The sequence below is a fragment of the Rhinopithecus roxellana genome, chromosome 11, assembly GCF_007565055.1.
Source record: "Rhinopithecus roxellana isolate Shanxi Qingling chromosome 11, ASM756505v1, whole genome shotgun sequence".
In the NCBI taxonomy this organism is placed as follows: domain Eukaryota; kingdom Metazoa; phylum Chordata; class Mammalia; order Primates; family Cercopithecidae; genus Rhinopithecus; species Rhinopithecus roxellana.
Window position 1 is genome coordinate 106,414,224 of NC_044559.1, and position 16,453 is coordinate 106,430,676.

At 41.4% G+C, this 16,453-nt stretch overlaps 2 protein-coding genes and 1 non-coding gene across 19 annotated transcripts in view; 2 read left to right on the top strand and 1 right to left on the bottom strand.

The window, feature by feature from the left end:
* The window catches only part of LOC115900362 (armadillo repeat-containing protein 4-like), a 71,956-nt gene extending 69,169 nt beyond the window's left edge, over positions 1 to 2,787 (bottom strand). For both annotated transcript variants that reach the window (XR_004060006.1, XM_030940568.1), the window contains exon 1: positions 2,468 to 2,787. Coding sequence is in view for 1 of the 2 variants with exons in the window: in XM_030940568.1 (XP_030796428.1) it covers positions 2,468 to 2,610 (143 nt within the window). In the remaining variant the exon portion in view is untranslated. The remainder of the gene's footprint in view (positions 1 to 2,467) is intronic.
* A 921-nt stretch (positions 2,788 to 3,708) lies between these two features.
* Positions 3,709 to 16,453, top strand: part of ACBD5 (acyl-CoA binding domain containing 5) — a 61,397-nt gene continuing 48,652 nt past the window's right edge. For 5 of the 16 annotated variants that reach the window (XM_010381417.2, XM_010381426.2, XM_010381418.2 and 2 more), the window contains exons 1-4: positions 4,989 to 5,186; positions 5,379 to 5,544; positions 10,619 to 10,739; positions 13,981 to 14,053. In XM_010381417.2, the coding sequence (XP_010379719.1) occupies positions 5,172 to 5,186; positions 5,379 to 5,544; positions 10,619 to 10,739; positions 13,981 to 14,053 (375 nt within the window). In that variant the 5' untranslated portion in view covers positions 4,989 to 5,171. The other 11 variants (XM_010381419.2, XM_010381424.2, XM_030940566.1 and 8 more) reach the window with 9 other exon arrangements.
* Positions 13,484 to 13,545, top strand: LOC115900564. Its single transcript, XR_004060241.1, has one exon. It is a non-coding gene; the product is annotated as a U7 small nuclear RNA (small nuclear RNA).

The following is a 16,453-nucleotide window of genomic DNA, read 5'->3' on the forward strand; positions in this document are numbered from 1 at the left end:
AATTTAGTCAAAAGTAAATATTTTCCACCTTTACGGTGGTTCTGCCATTTCCAAATTCTTCCTCCCAAGTGCTCTCAATTTTGTTGTGTTGCTTTTTTTAGAAAACATTATCACCACAGCCCTGTTTAAATTTAGGTAATGGCTCCCTAAAGCCTCCATGTTAACGTCTGAATTTCTGACATGGTGCCTCCAATTTTATTCCAAATCCTTTTTTTTTTTTTTTTGAGACGGAGTCCCGCTCTGTCACCCAGGCTAGAGTGCAGTGGCGCGATCTCGGGCTCACTGCAAGCTCCGCCTCCTGGGTTCCCGCCATTCTCCTGCTTCAGCCTCCCAAGTAGCTGGGACTACAGGCACCTGCCACTATGCCCAGCTAATTTCTTTTTGTATTTTTAGTAGAGATGGGGTTTCACCGTGTTAGCCAGGATGGTCTCGATCTCCTGACCTCATGATCCGCCCACCTCGGCCTCCCAAAGTGCTGGGATTACAGGTGTGAGCCACCGTGCCCGGCCTGAATTCTTATCTCACTAATATTTGTCATACCTTCTATGTTCCTTCCAAATCCTCTTTATCTCCCAAAACTCAGTTCCTCCTCTGCCTTTGCATGTGGTCTATATGGAATGCCTAACTTTTTTTTTTGGTAGTGATAGGCCTTGCTCTACTGGCCAGGCTGGAGTGCAGTGGTGTGATCATAACTCACTGTAGCCTCAAACTCCTAGGTGCAAGCGATCCTCCTGCCCTGGCCTCCCAAAGTGCTCAGATTACAGATGTGAGACACTGCGCCCAGCCCACCTCTTTCCCACAGAATGTATCCTCCTTGTTCCTCAAGGTCAGTAAATATGCTTCCTCCTCTCTAGTCTTTTCTGGTTTTCTCCAGAAGCCAGGATCAGGAGTCACTATACCTCCTCTGTTTTCCCCAAGCATTTTATTAATAGATCTTTCATAGAATTCATTGCACTGTATGATATGCATTGGATTATATTGCATTATAGTGTTATATTACTGCATATTTTTCTCCACATTGTAAATTTCTTAAGGATAATTTCCTTTATTCATTTTATGTCCAACATTGTATTTCTTGTCATGTAATAAGCAATAAAATTTTGGTGACTTGAATGTGAGAAAACAAGAAGAAAAAAACAGACTTGAGGATTACACAGGTGTATGCCTTATTTTTCATTCTGCATAACTTCTGCCTGTATTTTATTGATAACCTTGGCCTTGAATATGTCTCATATTTCGGAGTAGGGTGTAGCAAATTAATCATCGAATTGCTTGTTTATACCATTCAATTTGATCATCACAATTTAGGTCTCTCGCAAGAAGAAAAAGAGGACTTTCACATAGGCGACAAATAAATAGGATACAAATAGGATTTGTTAATAATCGGAATCTGTTAAAAACAAGATAATTTTTATAGTTTTGTGATAATAACAAAGTAAAATAAATTGTGTTCCTAGGGTTTACTTATAAATTAAACACACTATTACCACTTTATTTTCCAATTTTATCTCTTTAAGAAAAAAAAAGTATTACTTTAAAATGATCTATGAGTACAATTTTATATGGAAAGGGCAATAACATTACTTTCAATGCAAATAGAAGTTTATCATTGCAAGGGCAACTGTAAAAAAGACTTTTAATTCACAACAGGGTGTGTGACATAGGCCTTTAATATGGGGCCAATGTCGCTAAGAAGTTGAAAATATAGTATTACAAAATCAGCAGAAAACAAGCAACAAAAGAAAAGTGTCTGTCTTCTCTTCTTTGTCCAACATGTTTGGGTGTTAGTATTGAAGGAGCTCTATAACAAGTGCAAATGATCTGTGAAATGAATCAGCTCTGCCCAGCATATACACAGAGACTATAAGGTTACTTATGTAAATATAGCTCTGCTGTGTTAATTGCTACAGGACTTAGACAGGTATGGCAGAAAGATGGCCTGATTTAGATGACCTAGACACTGATGTCACACTAAACTCTCAGAATTGGCTTCTTGGCTTTCCTCCTGACAAGTGACTGAAATGGGAGTAGGGTTGAATTTTATGAAGATGTGACACCCCACCACACACACACAATTATTGTATTTCCTTCTTCCTGCCTGTGTTATGGCCTGCTAATGATACACTTTACTTGAATGAACTCATGTGATCCAAATTTCCTATGGGATAGGGATTGATAATATTCACCATTTTAAGGAAATTACGGCTTGAAAAAACTAAATAATGTGGCAAGAAAGCCAGTAAGTTGCGAAGTCAGGGATGGTCCCAGGATTCTGTCTCTGGAGACTGTCCCTTCCACCCCATCACACATGGCCGCTGATCATGGAGACAGATTTCCATGATGCACAGGATGGTGGGTGCAGTGGGGAGGCAAGACGTGTTTACTACACTCACATCTGTCATTTACCAGCAAATCAACCATGGAAAGCACCAGGGTTCTTAAATAAATGACCCCTGCTGGGACTCACCTTAGATAGCGGACATGTTCGAAGCAGCCTTGGCTCACACCCAGGCTTGGGGCCTCTGTGAAGACGGCGCATCTGCCCATTTGATGTAGCAGAGCCTCCCAGCACACGCAGTGGGCATGCCCTGCAGGGCACATTTTTCTCATTCCACAGAGCGTCGATTTTAAGACAGATCACCCTGAATTGCCCTTAAAGCTGAGGACAATGTGTCCATCCACTCACACATCACATAAGAGACAGAAACTTCATTCTCTCTCTCTCTCTCTCTGTGGGTGTGTGTGAAGACATTTCCGTTCCCTCTCTCCCCCGCCAAGGCACCTGCTCAGCACACTTTCCTGTTGCTTTTTCCTCCTGGGCAGTGCCCGTCCTCCTTGCCTGATTCAGATCCTTCCCTCGTACTGCTGTCCAATATTTATTGCTCAGCTAAGTATCAAAAAAGAGGAAATACAAAAATATTGAGGGCTACTACGTGCTAGGTAATTTCATTCTTTATTGGAGAAAACCAAATATTTCAGAGCCTGTTTCTTGACGGTGTCACACCGTGAACTGACGGCAAATCCAAACTGGACTTTGGGCCTAGATAACCCCAAACCCGCTCATTTTCCTCAATCCCATCAGAGATCACCCTAAAGAGGGCGATTTATTTTTAAACAAATGAAACATCTATAGGTCACATTTATTATTTCCCATTAAAAATGAAAAGGATTCTATTAAATCCAATAAGGGGGAAATGAATATTTCTTCAATTTAGGTTTGTTCCTTTTATGGAATAAAATAATACGCGTTAGGTGTCACTGCTTCTTAGCCACTCATACATTACCATTTGGAATTATTTAGCATTTACAACCCAAAGTTGGTTCTCTAATCTATTGCTCATCTTTGTGTGGTAATTTTACAAAATGTCCTCTTCACTTTTGAAGACAAAGAAATGTGAAACGTTCACGATCAAATGATTCCCCGTGTTGCATTAGACGAACCCGAAGCAAAGCCTCCGGAGGGCGCTGGAGAAGCCACAATTTCAGACACCGCCGCAGTCTCAAGACACCACTGAGCGACTGTCCCCTAAGCTGGAAGCGGATGTGGCATTTCGAAATAACACGAAACGCAACCGGCTAGGAAGCAGGGCTTGGCGTAGCACGGCGGCTGCGTCCGCCGGACAGAGACGCCGAACCGGAAGAGCTAGCAGGAACACCGCCCACCGCTGGGAGGTGTCCGGAAGCGCAGCAGAGCGGGGGACTACATTTCCCATAAGCCCGCAGGGCAGGGCGAGGGGCGGGCGTCGGGGACGTTACCGGACAGGCCTTGCCCGGCAATACCAAGGTAAATGCCGGCGCCGCGGCTCTGAGGGAAGAGTAACTTATGATCTGCGCCTATATTTTTACTAGTAACCCTCCTAACCCATCCCCGAACTGACAAAAACGACTCTTCCATCCGGGAGACTTTGGGATTTCCGGGCCCCAGGACTCCACCCCCAACAACCTAGTCAGTCCCCACACCAACGCTGGGCCTGGGGCACTTCCCAAATGCCTAAGGACGCTGGGGGTTGCGCTAGTAAGTTGAAGGCCCAGGGTACCCCCTATCTAGGATTGACGACCCATACTCTTATTCGCCCCTCCCTCCACGCCCAGTATCCTATTTTTATTTTATTTTTTTAAATTATTGGTTTCTTAAATAGAGCCAGGGTATCGCCATATTGCCCAGGCTCGTCTTGAACTCCTGTCCTCAAGCGATCCTCCCTACTCGGCTTCTCAAAGTGTCGAGATTACAGGCGTGAGCCACTGTGCCCAGCCGTCCCCAAGTCCAGTCTCCTATTAAATCCGGCGGGAGGTGCCTGGCTCCCTGGGGCTGGGTGGAAAGGGTAGTAGAGGGGAAGTTGCCCTCCGTCCCAGCCCAGTTTAGGAGCCGACGACCTCCCCTCTCCTTAGGCTGCTCCTCGGACGTTCTTGGCTCAGGGCGGCGAAAACTGTCGAAGACCTGCGGGCCAAGGACTGCTGAACACCTCCATCCAAGGTCTCCAATGCTTTTCTCCATCTACCCTTTAGAGTGGTGTCACGATTGCCACTGGAGAGGCTAAGTGACTTGCCCTAGGTCACATAATTTAAATGGCAGTACTGGAGTTTCGCACAGAACCTGCCCCGACTTAAAGCCCTTTGCTTAGGCCCCATTACCTTCCTCAAACCTTAACTTAGGAGAGTGCAGGCGCTGGGGACCGCAGAGTCATTTTTGTTGCCCAGCGGTGCCGTCGAGTGCAGCTTTGGGCCCAGGCGCAGAACCCAACGGCGCATCCCCAGCGCGCACTTCGTCCACCCGGCTGCCAGAGCGGACACACAGGTCCGGCCTCGGTTTCCCCCTTGTGAACAAAAGCGCGCACAGCGTGCTCCCCGCACCGACCCTGAACTGTGGCCCCCTGGAAGGTTCTCTCTCCCTCTTTCCTTTCCTCGCTTCCCGGACCCTCCTCTGGGGACAGACGGACCGCGCGCGTCCTCGCCGCGGCGGCGGGTCGAGTGGGTGGGGTTTGCTGCACTGCTGCTGCGGCGGCGACGCCAGTGGATCCTCCGGTGACTCTGGGGCGGGGCTGTGGGGAGGGCACGGACTGACAGACGGACTCCGGCGGAATGGGGGGTGTGGCTGCTCCGCCAGGGTCCCCAGGGTGGGAGAGCGGCTCCGCGGCCACCGGTGCCCGGACCCCCTCTGTCTTCTGCTAGACATGCTCTTCCTCTCGGTGAGTTGTTTTGCTGTCGTCGCGGGCCGGATTCGTGGCCTTAGTCACGCCCCGGGGGAGGAGGAAGGAGCCTGGCCGCTTCGATCCGTGTGGCCTGGATAGGGCAGGGCAAAGGGGAACGAACTGACCCGCTTCGCTCCCGGGCCTCCTCCCTTTGGGCATGTTGATCCGCGGCTGCACTCCATGTTCCAGTTTCATGCAGGCTCTTGGGAAAGCTGGTGCTGCTGCTGCCTGATTCCCGCCGACAGACCTTGGGACCGGGGCCGACGTTGGCAGCTGGAGATGGCGGACACGAGATCCGTGCACGAGACCAGGTTTGAGGCGGCAGTGAAGGTGATCCAGAGTTTGCCGAAGAATGGTACGTGCGCTGGGCCCCGGCTGGAGACGCCTTCTGCAGAGAGCCACGAAGCCCCGGCTTACCTCTTTTCACTTTTTGGTTCTGGTGTTGTTTATTTAGCCAATTTTTTTTTTCCGTGTAGGAGCCATGTAGTGGAAGGGGAGCTATTGAATATGAATTAATTAACTTTTGATCTTTCAAACCAGAGAAAAATATAATATCCAGATTTTAAGTAGTGATTTTAAGTAGTTCGTATTGTTGAAAACAAAAGTCTTGTCACTTAATGACTGCGGATTTGGGTATACTAAAAAAAAAAAAAAATCCGGGCCAGGCGGGGTGGCTCACGCCTGTAATTCCAGCACTTTGGGAGGCCGAGGTGGGTGGATCACCTGAGGTCAGGAGTTCAGGACCAGCCTGACCAATATGGTGAAACCCCGTCTCTACTAAAAAATACGAAAATTAGCCGGGCGTGGTGGTGTGCGCCTGTAGTTCCAGCTACTCGGGAGGCTGAGACAGGAGAATTGCTTGAACCCAGGAGGCAAAGGCTGCAGTGACCTGATATCGTGCCACTGCACTCCAGCCTGGGCGAGAGAGCCAGACTCCGTATCAAAAAAAAAAAAAAAAAAAAAAAAAAGCCAAAAAACAAAAACAAAATTCTAGGCTGGGGTGCCTAATGCCACACACTCATAGGGTCTACCAGCTGAAGCCTTTTGAAAACTTTTGATATGAAGGGACAGAAAATAAAGAATACAGTCAATTGTGAAATAATTTCTCTTTATTTATTTTAATACATATATATTTTCTACCTTTTTATTTGCTATTCCATTATATAAGGTTCTCTTTTTTATATTCATATTGGACCTTCTTTCCAGCTTGTGAGAAAAAAGTCATTCCAGTTGCTGAACTCTTTCTTGTATTTAATGTGTTATTTCTCTGGCTGCTTTTTAGATTTCTTTTCTATCTTCGGTTTTCAGCAATTTGACTAGTAGGTGTGGTTTTTCTTCATATTAACCCTGTTAACAATTTGCAGAACTTTTTGAATTTGTAATTTTATGTCATAGACCAATGCGAAGTTTTTGGCTATTAGTTAAATATTTTTCTCTGTTCTAAATGCAGAGTCTTAGAGAGGAAGGCGTACTTTTCAATTCATGTCTTTCTACATTATATGAATTATATTTCACAATAAACATATTTATTTATTTAGAGATGGAGTTTCGCTCTTGTTGCCCAGGCTGGAGTGCAATGGTGCAATCTCAGCTCACCACAACCCCCACCTCCCGGGTTCAAACGATTCTTCTGCCTCAGCCTCCCGAGTAGCTGGGATTACACGCATGCGTCACCATGCCCGGCTAATTTTGTATTTTTAGTAGAGACGGGGTTTCTGCATGTTGGTCAGGCTGGTCTCAAACTCTCAAGCTCAGGTGATCCGCCCGCCTAGGCCTCCCAGAGTGCTGGGATTACAGGCATGAGCCACCGCGCCTGGCCCAGTAAACATATTTAGAAAGTAATGTTAGGTACTACTACTGTGCCACAATTGTAAAGCTAGCTGAATACAACAATAATACTATAGTATTTAATATCATGGTTTCTGTTTTCATTAATTATCATCTGGCTAGGTAACGAATATTCAACACAAATCATTCAGTAAAAATTAATTAAATGCAGATTCAGGAAATTTTAAAAACAAATACACACAAAATAGTGTTCCATTTGTAATTTCTTTCCTTCTACAGTGTTGTCTGAACCTTTTGTAATTTCAGACATTGTATTGGAGGAGGACATACGGGGGACTGAAAGATAAGAAAGAATAAACAAAATATAAAGAAATAACATAAATTTATTTAGGTATTGATTTTTTAAGTCCCTGATTATTAGAGTTTATAGAAAGGTATGATTCTAAGAGCTTTATGTAAGTAGTATGTTTACACTTTCTCCTAAAGCACACGTTTTTATAGTTTTTTGAAAACTGGTAAAGCTAGACTGATGTCTCTAGGCCACTATCCCTGTTGACATTCCTTATTAGGAAACCCGTATAAAGTACACTTTGTATTTACATAACATTTAAGAAGGTATTGCAAAGTTTTAAGATACCCTATCCGCCGGTGTGGTGGCTCACCCCTCTAATCCCAGCACTTTGGGAGGCCGAGGCGGCGGATCACAAGTTCAGGAGATCCAGACCATCCTGGCTAATACAGTGAAACCTCGTCTCTACTGAAAATACAAAAAATTGACTGGGCGTGGTGGCGGGCGCCTGGAGTCCCAGCTACTGGGGAGGCTGAAGCAGGACAATGGCATAAACCGGGGAGGCGGAGCTTGCAGTGAGCGGAGATCCTGCCACTGCACTCCAGCCTGGGCGACAGAGACTACGTCTCCAAAAAAAAAAAAAAGATAACATATCAGGCCAGGCATGGTGGCTCACACCTGTAGTCCCAACTTTGGGAGACTGAGACAGGCCCTGAGGTCAGGAGTTCAAGACCACCCTGGCCAACATGGTGAAACCCCACCTCTACTAAAAATACAAAAATTAGCTGGGTGTAGTGACCGGCTCCTGTAATCCCAGCTACTTGGGAGGCTGTGGCAGGAAAGTCGCTTGGGAGGTAGAGGTTGCAGTCAGCTGAGACTGCACCATTGCACTCCAGCCTGGGTGACAAGAGCTAGACTCCAACTCAAAAAAAAAAAAAAAAGATACCCTATCAAGTGGTAACTGTGTTGGATAACATCCAGTATACTGTTATCCCTTGAAACTAAGTTGATATTAATTGAAGCAGAAGTTTGTTATAATGAATTATAAATATTTTTGTAATACTACTTTTACACCATGTGATTTGCTTTGAATCATTATGCGAAGAGCAAGATCTTGGAGTTTTTTGTTCCTTGTTGCTCAATCCTTATTTAAGGCCTGAAATAGTAATGAATCCTATGGCATCTATGTTTGGTATGACCTTAACCTTTTAAAATTTAAATTCTTAGCTAATATTTCAAATACATATTAAATACATCATGTATGAGCACCTTGAGAACAGAAATCTTACTTGAGTGTCTTACACACAGACTACACTCAATAAATGATCTCGGTTTTTGTTTTTTTAATATCATTCACCTAAGCCAATAAACTTATTTGGTTGAGTTACTGAAGATATTTTGAGATTAAACTTCTGATCTTTTAAATTTAGATTTGTGTTATTTAAATAAGTGACCGTGTTAAACTGTGGTTTCTCCATTTTTTTTCCTTCTGCTTTATAAAGGTTTATGTCATTAAAACACTGTATCTATTAGGTACTCCTAAATGTGCATATATTATACAGATAATTATTATAGTGATTTGATAATTAATTATGCACTCTCGGCCAAACCTGAAACACCAGCTCTCAGTTTATCTGTGTGGTAATTTCCACAGCTTTTTTTTTTGTTTTTTTTTTGAGACCAAGTCTTGCTCAGCTGCCCAGGCTGTAGTGCAGTGGTGTGATCTTGGCTCACTGCAGACACCGTCTTCTGAGTTCAAGCAATTCTCCTGTCTCAGCCTCCTGAGTAGCTGGGATTACATGCACCCGCCATCATGCCCAGCTAATTTTTGTGTTTTAGTAGAGACAGGGTTTCACCATGTTGGCCATGCTGGTCTTAAACTCCTGACCTCAGGTGATATGCCTCCCTTGGCTTCCCAAAGTGCTAGGATTACAGGTGTGAGCCACTGTGCCCAGCCCTCACAGCTCTTATAAACTGCTAGCTTATGCAATTTACAAACTTTAAAAAAATCTTGTTACAATTTTTATTTTTATTTTTATACTTTTGTTATAAAGGTAATATACACTGATGTTTAAAACTTCTTTAAAAACAGATAAGTGAAAAGGAAAAGAATCTGCATACTTACTATTCAGAGATAGTCTTTAAACATTTTATGTTTATCTTTCTACTGTACTTATTATGTATATAAATATTTGCCAAAATGTATCATATTATATATGTTGTTTTTAAACTTGTTTTTCTACATTTATAATAGATCGTGGAACTTATACCATTATTTATATTTTTCTACAATATAACTTTTTAGGGCTATAGTTATATATTGTCCTGTTACATTTATATATCATAATTATTTAAATATTTATTATAAAACATTAACATTCCAATTTTTCAGTTATTGAGAATGCTGCAACTTATAGCACTTGCTTATACAATTTGAATTTTTTTTTTTTTTTGAGACAGGGTCTTTCTCTGTCGCCTAGGCTGTAGTGCAGTGGTATGATCACAGCTCACTGCATCCTTGACCTCCCTAGGCTCAGGAGATCCTCTCTGCTTAGCCTCCTGAGTAGCTGGGACTACAGGGTGTGCCATCACACCCAGCTAATTTTTGTTTTTATTTCTAGAGACAAGGTTTTGCTATGTTGCTCAGGCTGGCCTTGAACTACTGAGGGTCAGGCGATCTGCCTACCTCAGCTTCACAAAGTGCTGGAATTACAGGCGTGAGCCACCACAACTGGCCAATTTAAAAGTTTTAAACATGAGAAAAGTTATAGATATACTAGAAACATATATGAAGAATTATCATCAAATTGATGTCTCCAAAATTACGGAGATAGGCAGTGAGAAATCTATTTTGTCTTAGATTCTTTTTCTACCATAGTGTATACTCTTTGGCTTTAGCCCCAAATTCCTTATTCACTGAGAATTTGAAATTTGGCAGAGTGTACATGTAACTTTTTCAGTTACGCTAGTCAGTTTTGATTTGTCATAAGCTTTGAATAAAAATACCTTATTACAATTGCTTAATAATAGTTATTCTATATTTTAGTATGTTTTTAAAGAGACATTTGCTGGTTATTTTGGTTATATCTACTGCATGTCTATTCGTGTATTGTTTTATTTATTGAACCATCTTAGGCGTTGCTATTAAAATTTAAAAAGTTTGAGTGTTTTGAAATCAAAGAAGCAAACAACTGACAGAACCATAACTTTTGTTTCTATAAGATAGAAATAAATCATTATCTAAAGTATTAATGCAATATAAAATCACTATTAGTAGAGCTAAGCTAATTACAACCTTAGATTATCAGTTGTATTCCCCAGGTGATCTGTATTTAATGTGTGTTTCCAACAGGTTCATTCCAGCCAACAAATGAAATGATGCTTAAATTTTATAGCTTCTATAAGCAGGCAACTGAAGGACCCTGTAAACTTTCAAGGCCTGGATTTTGGGATCCTATTGGAAGATATAAATGGTAATTTTTTGTGTAGAGCTATGCAAGAATTTAAATTTTAATGACATAATTATCATATGGCTATTACTTAAGTGGTTATACATTATTCTGTGCAGAAAGTGTCCTAGGTATCTAGGTATTGGGTACAATTTTTATCCTCCAGGTTCTTTTTTTTTTTTTTTTTTTGAGATGGAGCCTCATTCTGTCGCCCAGGCTGGAGTGCAGTGGCAGGATCTCAGCTCACTGCAGCCTCTGCCTCCTGAGTTCAAGTGATTCTCCTGCCTCAGCAACCTGAGTAGCTGGGATTACAGGCGTGCGCCACCACGCCCAACTAATTTTTGTATTTTTAGTAGAAACGGGATTTCACTATGTTGGCCAGGCTGGTCTCAAACTCCTGGCCTCAGGTGATCCACCCACCTCGGCCTCCCAAAGTGCTGGGATTACAGGCGTGAGCCACCATGCCCAGCCTTTCCAGGTGCTCTTAGTACAATTTTACACAAATAGGAAAATCTTGGGGAGGACAGAAAAACAGTAAAACCAAAAGGGATAGGTACATCAAAGATAAAGAAGCATTTTCAGTTAATCTTTACTTTTATGGAGTTTTTCCCATTTTTTTTTTAAAGGCAAGAGCAACTCCCTAAGTTAAAAGAAACAAACTTTAACTGCCTCTTTTGCCTCCAAGAAAAATAATGGCTTTTCCTTGTTTGTGTTGAGCCTTGAAGATAATAAGTAATAGGAATATGACTCAGGTACTGCCACACTTTTTCTCTAAGCCGTCACTTCTGACCTACTGTAATTGATTAGAAATTTGATTTTTTGTATACTTAAAATAATTCTAAACTAAAAAGTATACTTAAAAGAATTATAAACTATAAATTAAAAGAATTATAGACACAGATACCTGTACCTATCTGTGCTGTTTTCCCAGTTGAGTAACAGTTGATATTCTTAATATAATTGAAACCTTCACAAATGTCTGAGAAAAGTCAATTTTAGACTGTACATTATGAACAGAATATGCTAATTGGTGAAACATGTTTTATTTATTTATTTATTTTTGAGATGGAGTTTCGCTCTTACTGCCCAGGCTGGAGTGCGATGGCGCGATCTCAACTCACCACAACCTCCGCCTCCCAGGTTCAAGCGATTCTCCTGCCTCAGCCTCCTGAGTAGCTGGGATTACAGGCATGTGCCACTACGCCTGGCTAATTTTGTATTTTTAGTAGAGATGGGGTTTCTCCATGTTGGTCACGCTGGTCTTGAACTCCTGACCTCAGGTGATCCGCCTGCCTCGGCCTCCCAAATTGCTGGGATTATAGGCATGAGACACTGCGCCCTGCGGTGAAGCATGTTTTAAAACCCACACTTATTTTGGACACAGGGTCTCACTCCCATCACTCAGGCTGGAGTGCAGTGGCATGATCACGGCTCACTGCAACCTCTGTCTCCTGGGCTGAAACAATTCTCCCACCTCAGCCTCCCTAGTAGCTGGGACCACATGCTTGTGCCATCACACCCGGCTAATTTTTAAAATTTTTTCCTAGACGGGGTTTGCCTGTGTTGCCCAGGCTGATCTCAAATTCCTGGTCTCAAGTGATCCACCTGCCTTGGCTGGGATTACAGGTGTGAACCACCATGCCACACCAGTTTGTTTTTTTTTTTCTCTTGAGATGGAGTCTCACTCTGTCTCCCAGGCTGGAGTGCAATGGCGCGATCTTGGCTCACTACAATCTCTGCCTCCCAGGTTCAAGCAGTTCTCCTGCCTCAGCCTCACGAGTAGCTGGGATTCCAGGCACTTGCCACCACGCCTGGCTAATTTTTGTGTCTTTAGTAAAGACAGAGTTTTACCATGTTGTCCAGGCTGGTCTCAAACTCCTTACCTCAAGTGATCTGCCCACCTTGGCCTCTCAAAGTGCTGGGATTACAGGCGTGAGCCACTGCACCCAGCCCATTTTTGTTTGTTTTTTGTCCACACATTGTGGTGTTCGGTTTCTTCACCCTGAATTGGAAGTGCCTAAGCTTGTTTTAAGATTTCTTAGTACTCTGCTTTCCTTTAAGATGTTTATGAATTGTCATAAAATAACAGGTTAAATGAAATAGTAATATGTTATTATTTAATATAACTTAATTTTAATAGTATTAAATATTATTTAATATGATTTGATTTACCCATTTTAAGAAGATTTAATTATTTGCTTCATGTTTCCCCCTAGAATTGACCTTTGGTGGAGTTAAACACCTTTGGGGAAAAACATGTAAAAAGGAGGGTTTACACGTCGGGCAAAAATTTGAAAGAACTATTATTATTTAGGGGTTTAAAAATTTCCTGTCTCTCACATTTTCAATATCCTAGAAGTGAGAAACCATTTCCTTTTTCAGTTCAAATGTACAAGTTAGGCTCTTATTTAAATTAATAGAACCTTTTAACCAAAATGTCTGTTCATTTAAAACATGGCTGGCTGGGTGCAGTGGCTCATCCCTCTAATCCCAGCACTTTGGGAGATCAAGGCGGTGGATCACTTGAGATTAGGAGTTCAAGACCAGCCTGGCCAACATGGTGAAACTCCATTGAAACTCTACTAAAATACAAAAATTATCTGAGTGTGGAGGCGCATGCCTGTAATACCAGCTACTCAGGAGGCTGAGGCAGGAGAATCTCTTGAATCCAGGAAGTGGAGGTTGCACCGAGCCAAGATCACACCACTGCACTCCAGTCTGGGCGACAGAGTGAGACTCCATCTCAAAAAAAAAAAAAAAACATGCCTGAGTGTTACAGCTCTTTTAGAATTTTTCTAGCAGGCTTTCTGGTCTTTACCGGAAAGCCTATTGAGAAATTTATATTAAAAAGAAAAAGAAAAAAGAAAATATGCCTGCCACAATTAATGTAGTCTTTTACACTTGGTCTTAGCCAAAGCCTGAGAAGCAATAATGTAGTCTTCTAAAATGTTTATTTCTGTTACTGTTCTTTGTAATAATATAAAAACTTTGAAGAGTTCTTATCAAATATTTATGAATAGTCTGTAGTCTCTGGTATATTACTACATAGATGGGTTATATACTTATTTGTTTTAAATACTATTTAATTTGCTAGTTTATTTGCTGTAATAATTTTCTTCATGGTGGCACATTTAAGACAATCCTGTTATGGCTTTAAGTAGAGCCTGTTTTAATTAGTAACCCTATAGCATCAACTATAAATTGTATTCTGAGCAATGAAAACTCAGATGTCTCTTTGTCATTATGTGGATATTTTCATTTCTAGGGATGCTTGGAGTTCACTGGGTGATATGACCAAAGAGGAAGCCATGATTGCATATGTTGAAGAAATGAAAAAGGTAGGGAAAATAATTCACAGGTAAAATGAAAATTCAGAGCAGCTCTAATTTAATTTGGTTATCAGACAAATTAGTTGCTTTGCTTTAAGGAGACTGTAGTATGTTATACAATAGAATCTAGATTATTGGGTTTATTAGGACTCTTCTGCTTCATTAAAGTTCATCTTAAGATAAGTGTTTTTTTCCTTAAGATATATACCACTGTGATGATGTGATGTTTTGTTTTTGTTTTGAGATGGAGTCTTGCTCTGTAGCCCTGGCTGGAGTGCAGTGGCGTGACCTTGGCTTGCTGCAACCTCCACCTTTCAGATTCAAGCGATTCTCCTGCCACAGCCTCCCGAGTAGCTGGGACTACAGGTGTGCACCACTACGCCCAGCTAATTTTTGTATTTTTAGTAGAAATGTGGTTTTTCCATGTTGGCCAGGCTGGTCTCAAACTTCTGACCTCAAGTGATCCACGTGCCTCAGCATCCCAAAGTGCTGGGATTATAGGCATGAGCTACTGCGCCTAGCCTGTTTTTTGATTTTTAATCTCCCCTATCTTTCTCTATAGTCAACTTCTTAAGAAGTGTAGAAATAGTAATCTTTGAAAATACTGAAGTCTCTTACTCAGGAGTCTAGGAAGTAGCTGGACTCTCTTGAAAGTATTTCAGCTTTGGAACTTTTTACTTAGTTCAATAATGTTCTCATCCCAGTTTTCACTCATAAATTGAGGTAGGTATTCTCATCACTGGAATTCTGTAAGAAGTTACATTTTTCTGTGAGTACATAGATCCTTCAGAAGCATAGTAAGATAAGTTTTCAGGTTCTCTGCTAACTAGTAAGCAGGGACGTTCATTTTAACTAGCTCTTGTAAGTGTGTCAAAGGCATTCTTTTGAGGAGCAAGTATATGAAGAAATCATGAATTTTAAAGATGATCATAGAGACTTTTTTTTTTTTTTTTTTTTTTTTGCGATGCAGTCTCGCTCTGTTGCCTGGGCTAGAGTGCAGTGGCATGATCTTGGCTGACTGCAACCTCCGCCTCCTGGGTTCAAGAGATTCTTTTGCCTCAGCCTCCCAAGTAGCTGGGATTACAGGTGCACGCCACCACACCAGGCTAATTTTTGTATTGTTAGTACAGGTGGGATTTCATGACGTTGGCCAGGCTGGTCTCAAACTCCAGACCTCAGGTGATCCACCCGCCTTGGCTTCCCAAAGTGCTGGGATTATGGGCATTAGCCACCATGCCCAGCTGAGACTTTTTATAAAGAACCATTTTTATGTTAGACATGGGTCAGAGGTTGTGAAATCTAAGTTTGATAATTTAAAATAAATTATCTTTGAACATAAATAAAATCTGTAAAAAAGAATAGTTTTCTGCCATATGATTTGATGGTATTAATCTTGGTAGTAATTTTTATTTGTTATTACTAGATTTAGACTAGTTTTTTTTTTGTTTTTTTTTTTTTAAATTTCTCCTACACTGCTTATAGTCTTGCCCTTTGTTACCTTCTTGCAGTTTTTATTTGGTAGACTTTGTAACAAAGGGCAGAGTTTAGTTCTTTTGGCTATTAACTATGTCAATAACACAATAACAGATAGGCCTTTTGAAAGCAGAGAAAGAAAGATAATCGAAAGCCGTTTGGTTTCAATTTCTTTATAATTTTTAGGACATGCTTCTATAATGTAAAGTTGAATTGACACATTAAATAAAATTTACCCATTTTTCCTATTCAATTGTGTTAATTACTGGTATAGCCACATTTTAAAGTTGGAGGACGATGAAGCAATGTATATTCTGCCTTTTTCCCTAAGAAAGATTAAAACTATATTGCTGCTAAAATACCTGTAACTCATTCTTTAATTAAAATAATTTACTTTTTTCATTCAGACTTTAAAAATGTTATTGCATATTGTGAATATGGCAAAGTTTACAGTGCAGTTTTACAGGTAAACCTAAAAATATCAAGATACCCATAAATTGAAAATTTGATTACTCTTTTGAATTATTTTTAGAGTTTAGCTTTATGACTTATCAGTCAATAAAATTGCATGTTTCTAAATAATCTTGTGGGATAGTACATTATCCCAAAGATTTGATTATTGAATTTGGGACTTATTCTAATTTTGATAATTTACTAATTGAAGCACTTGTTAAATTATCTCCTTAAATATAGTCTTTGTCAATTTTTTTTTTTTTTTGAGGCAGGGTCTGGTTCTGTTGCCCAGGTTGGAGTGCAGTGGTGCATGCCTCAGCCTCCCAAGTAACTGGGATTACAGGGGCATGCCATCAAGCCCAGCTAATTTTTAGTATTTTTAGTAGAGATGGGGTTTCACTGTGTTGGCCAGGCTGGTCTCAAACTCTCAAACTCCTGACCTCAGGTGATAAACTCGCCTCGACCTCCCAAAGTGCTGGGATT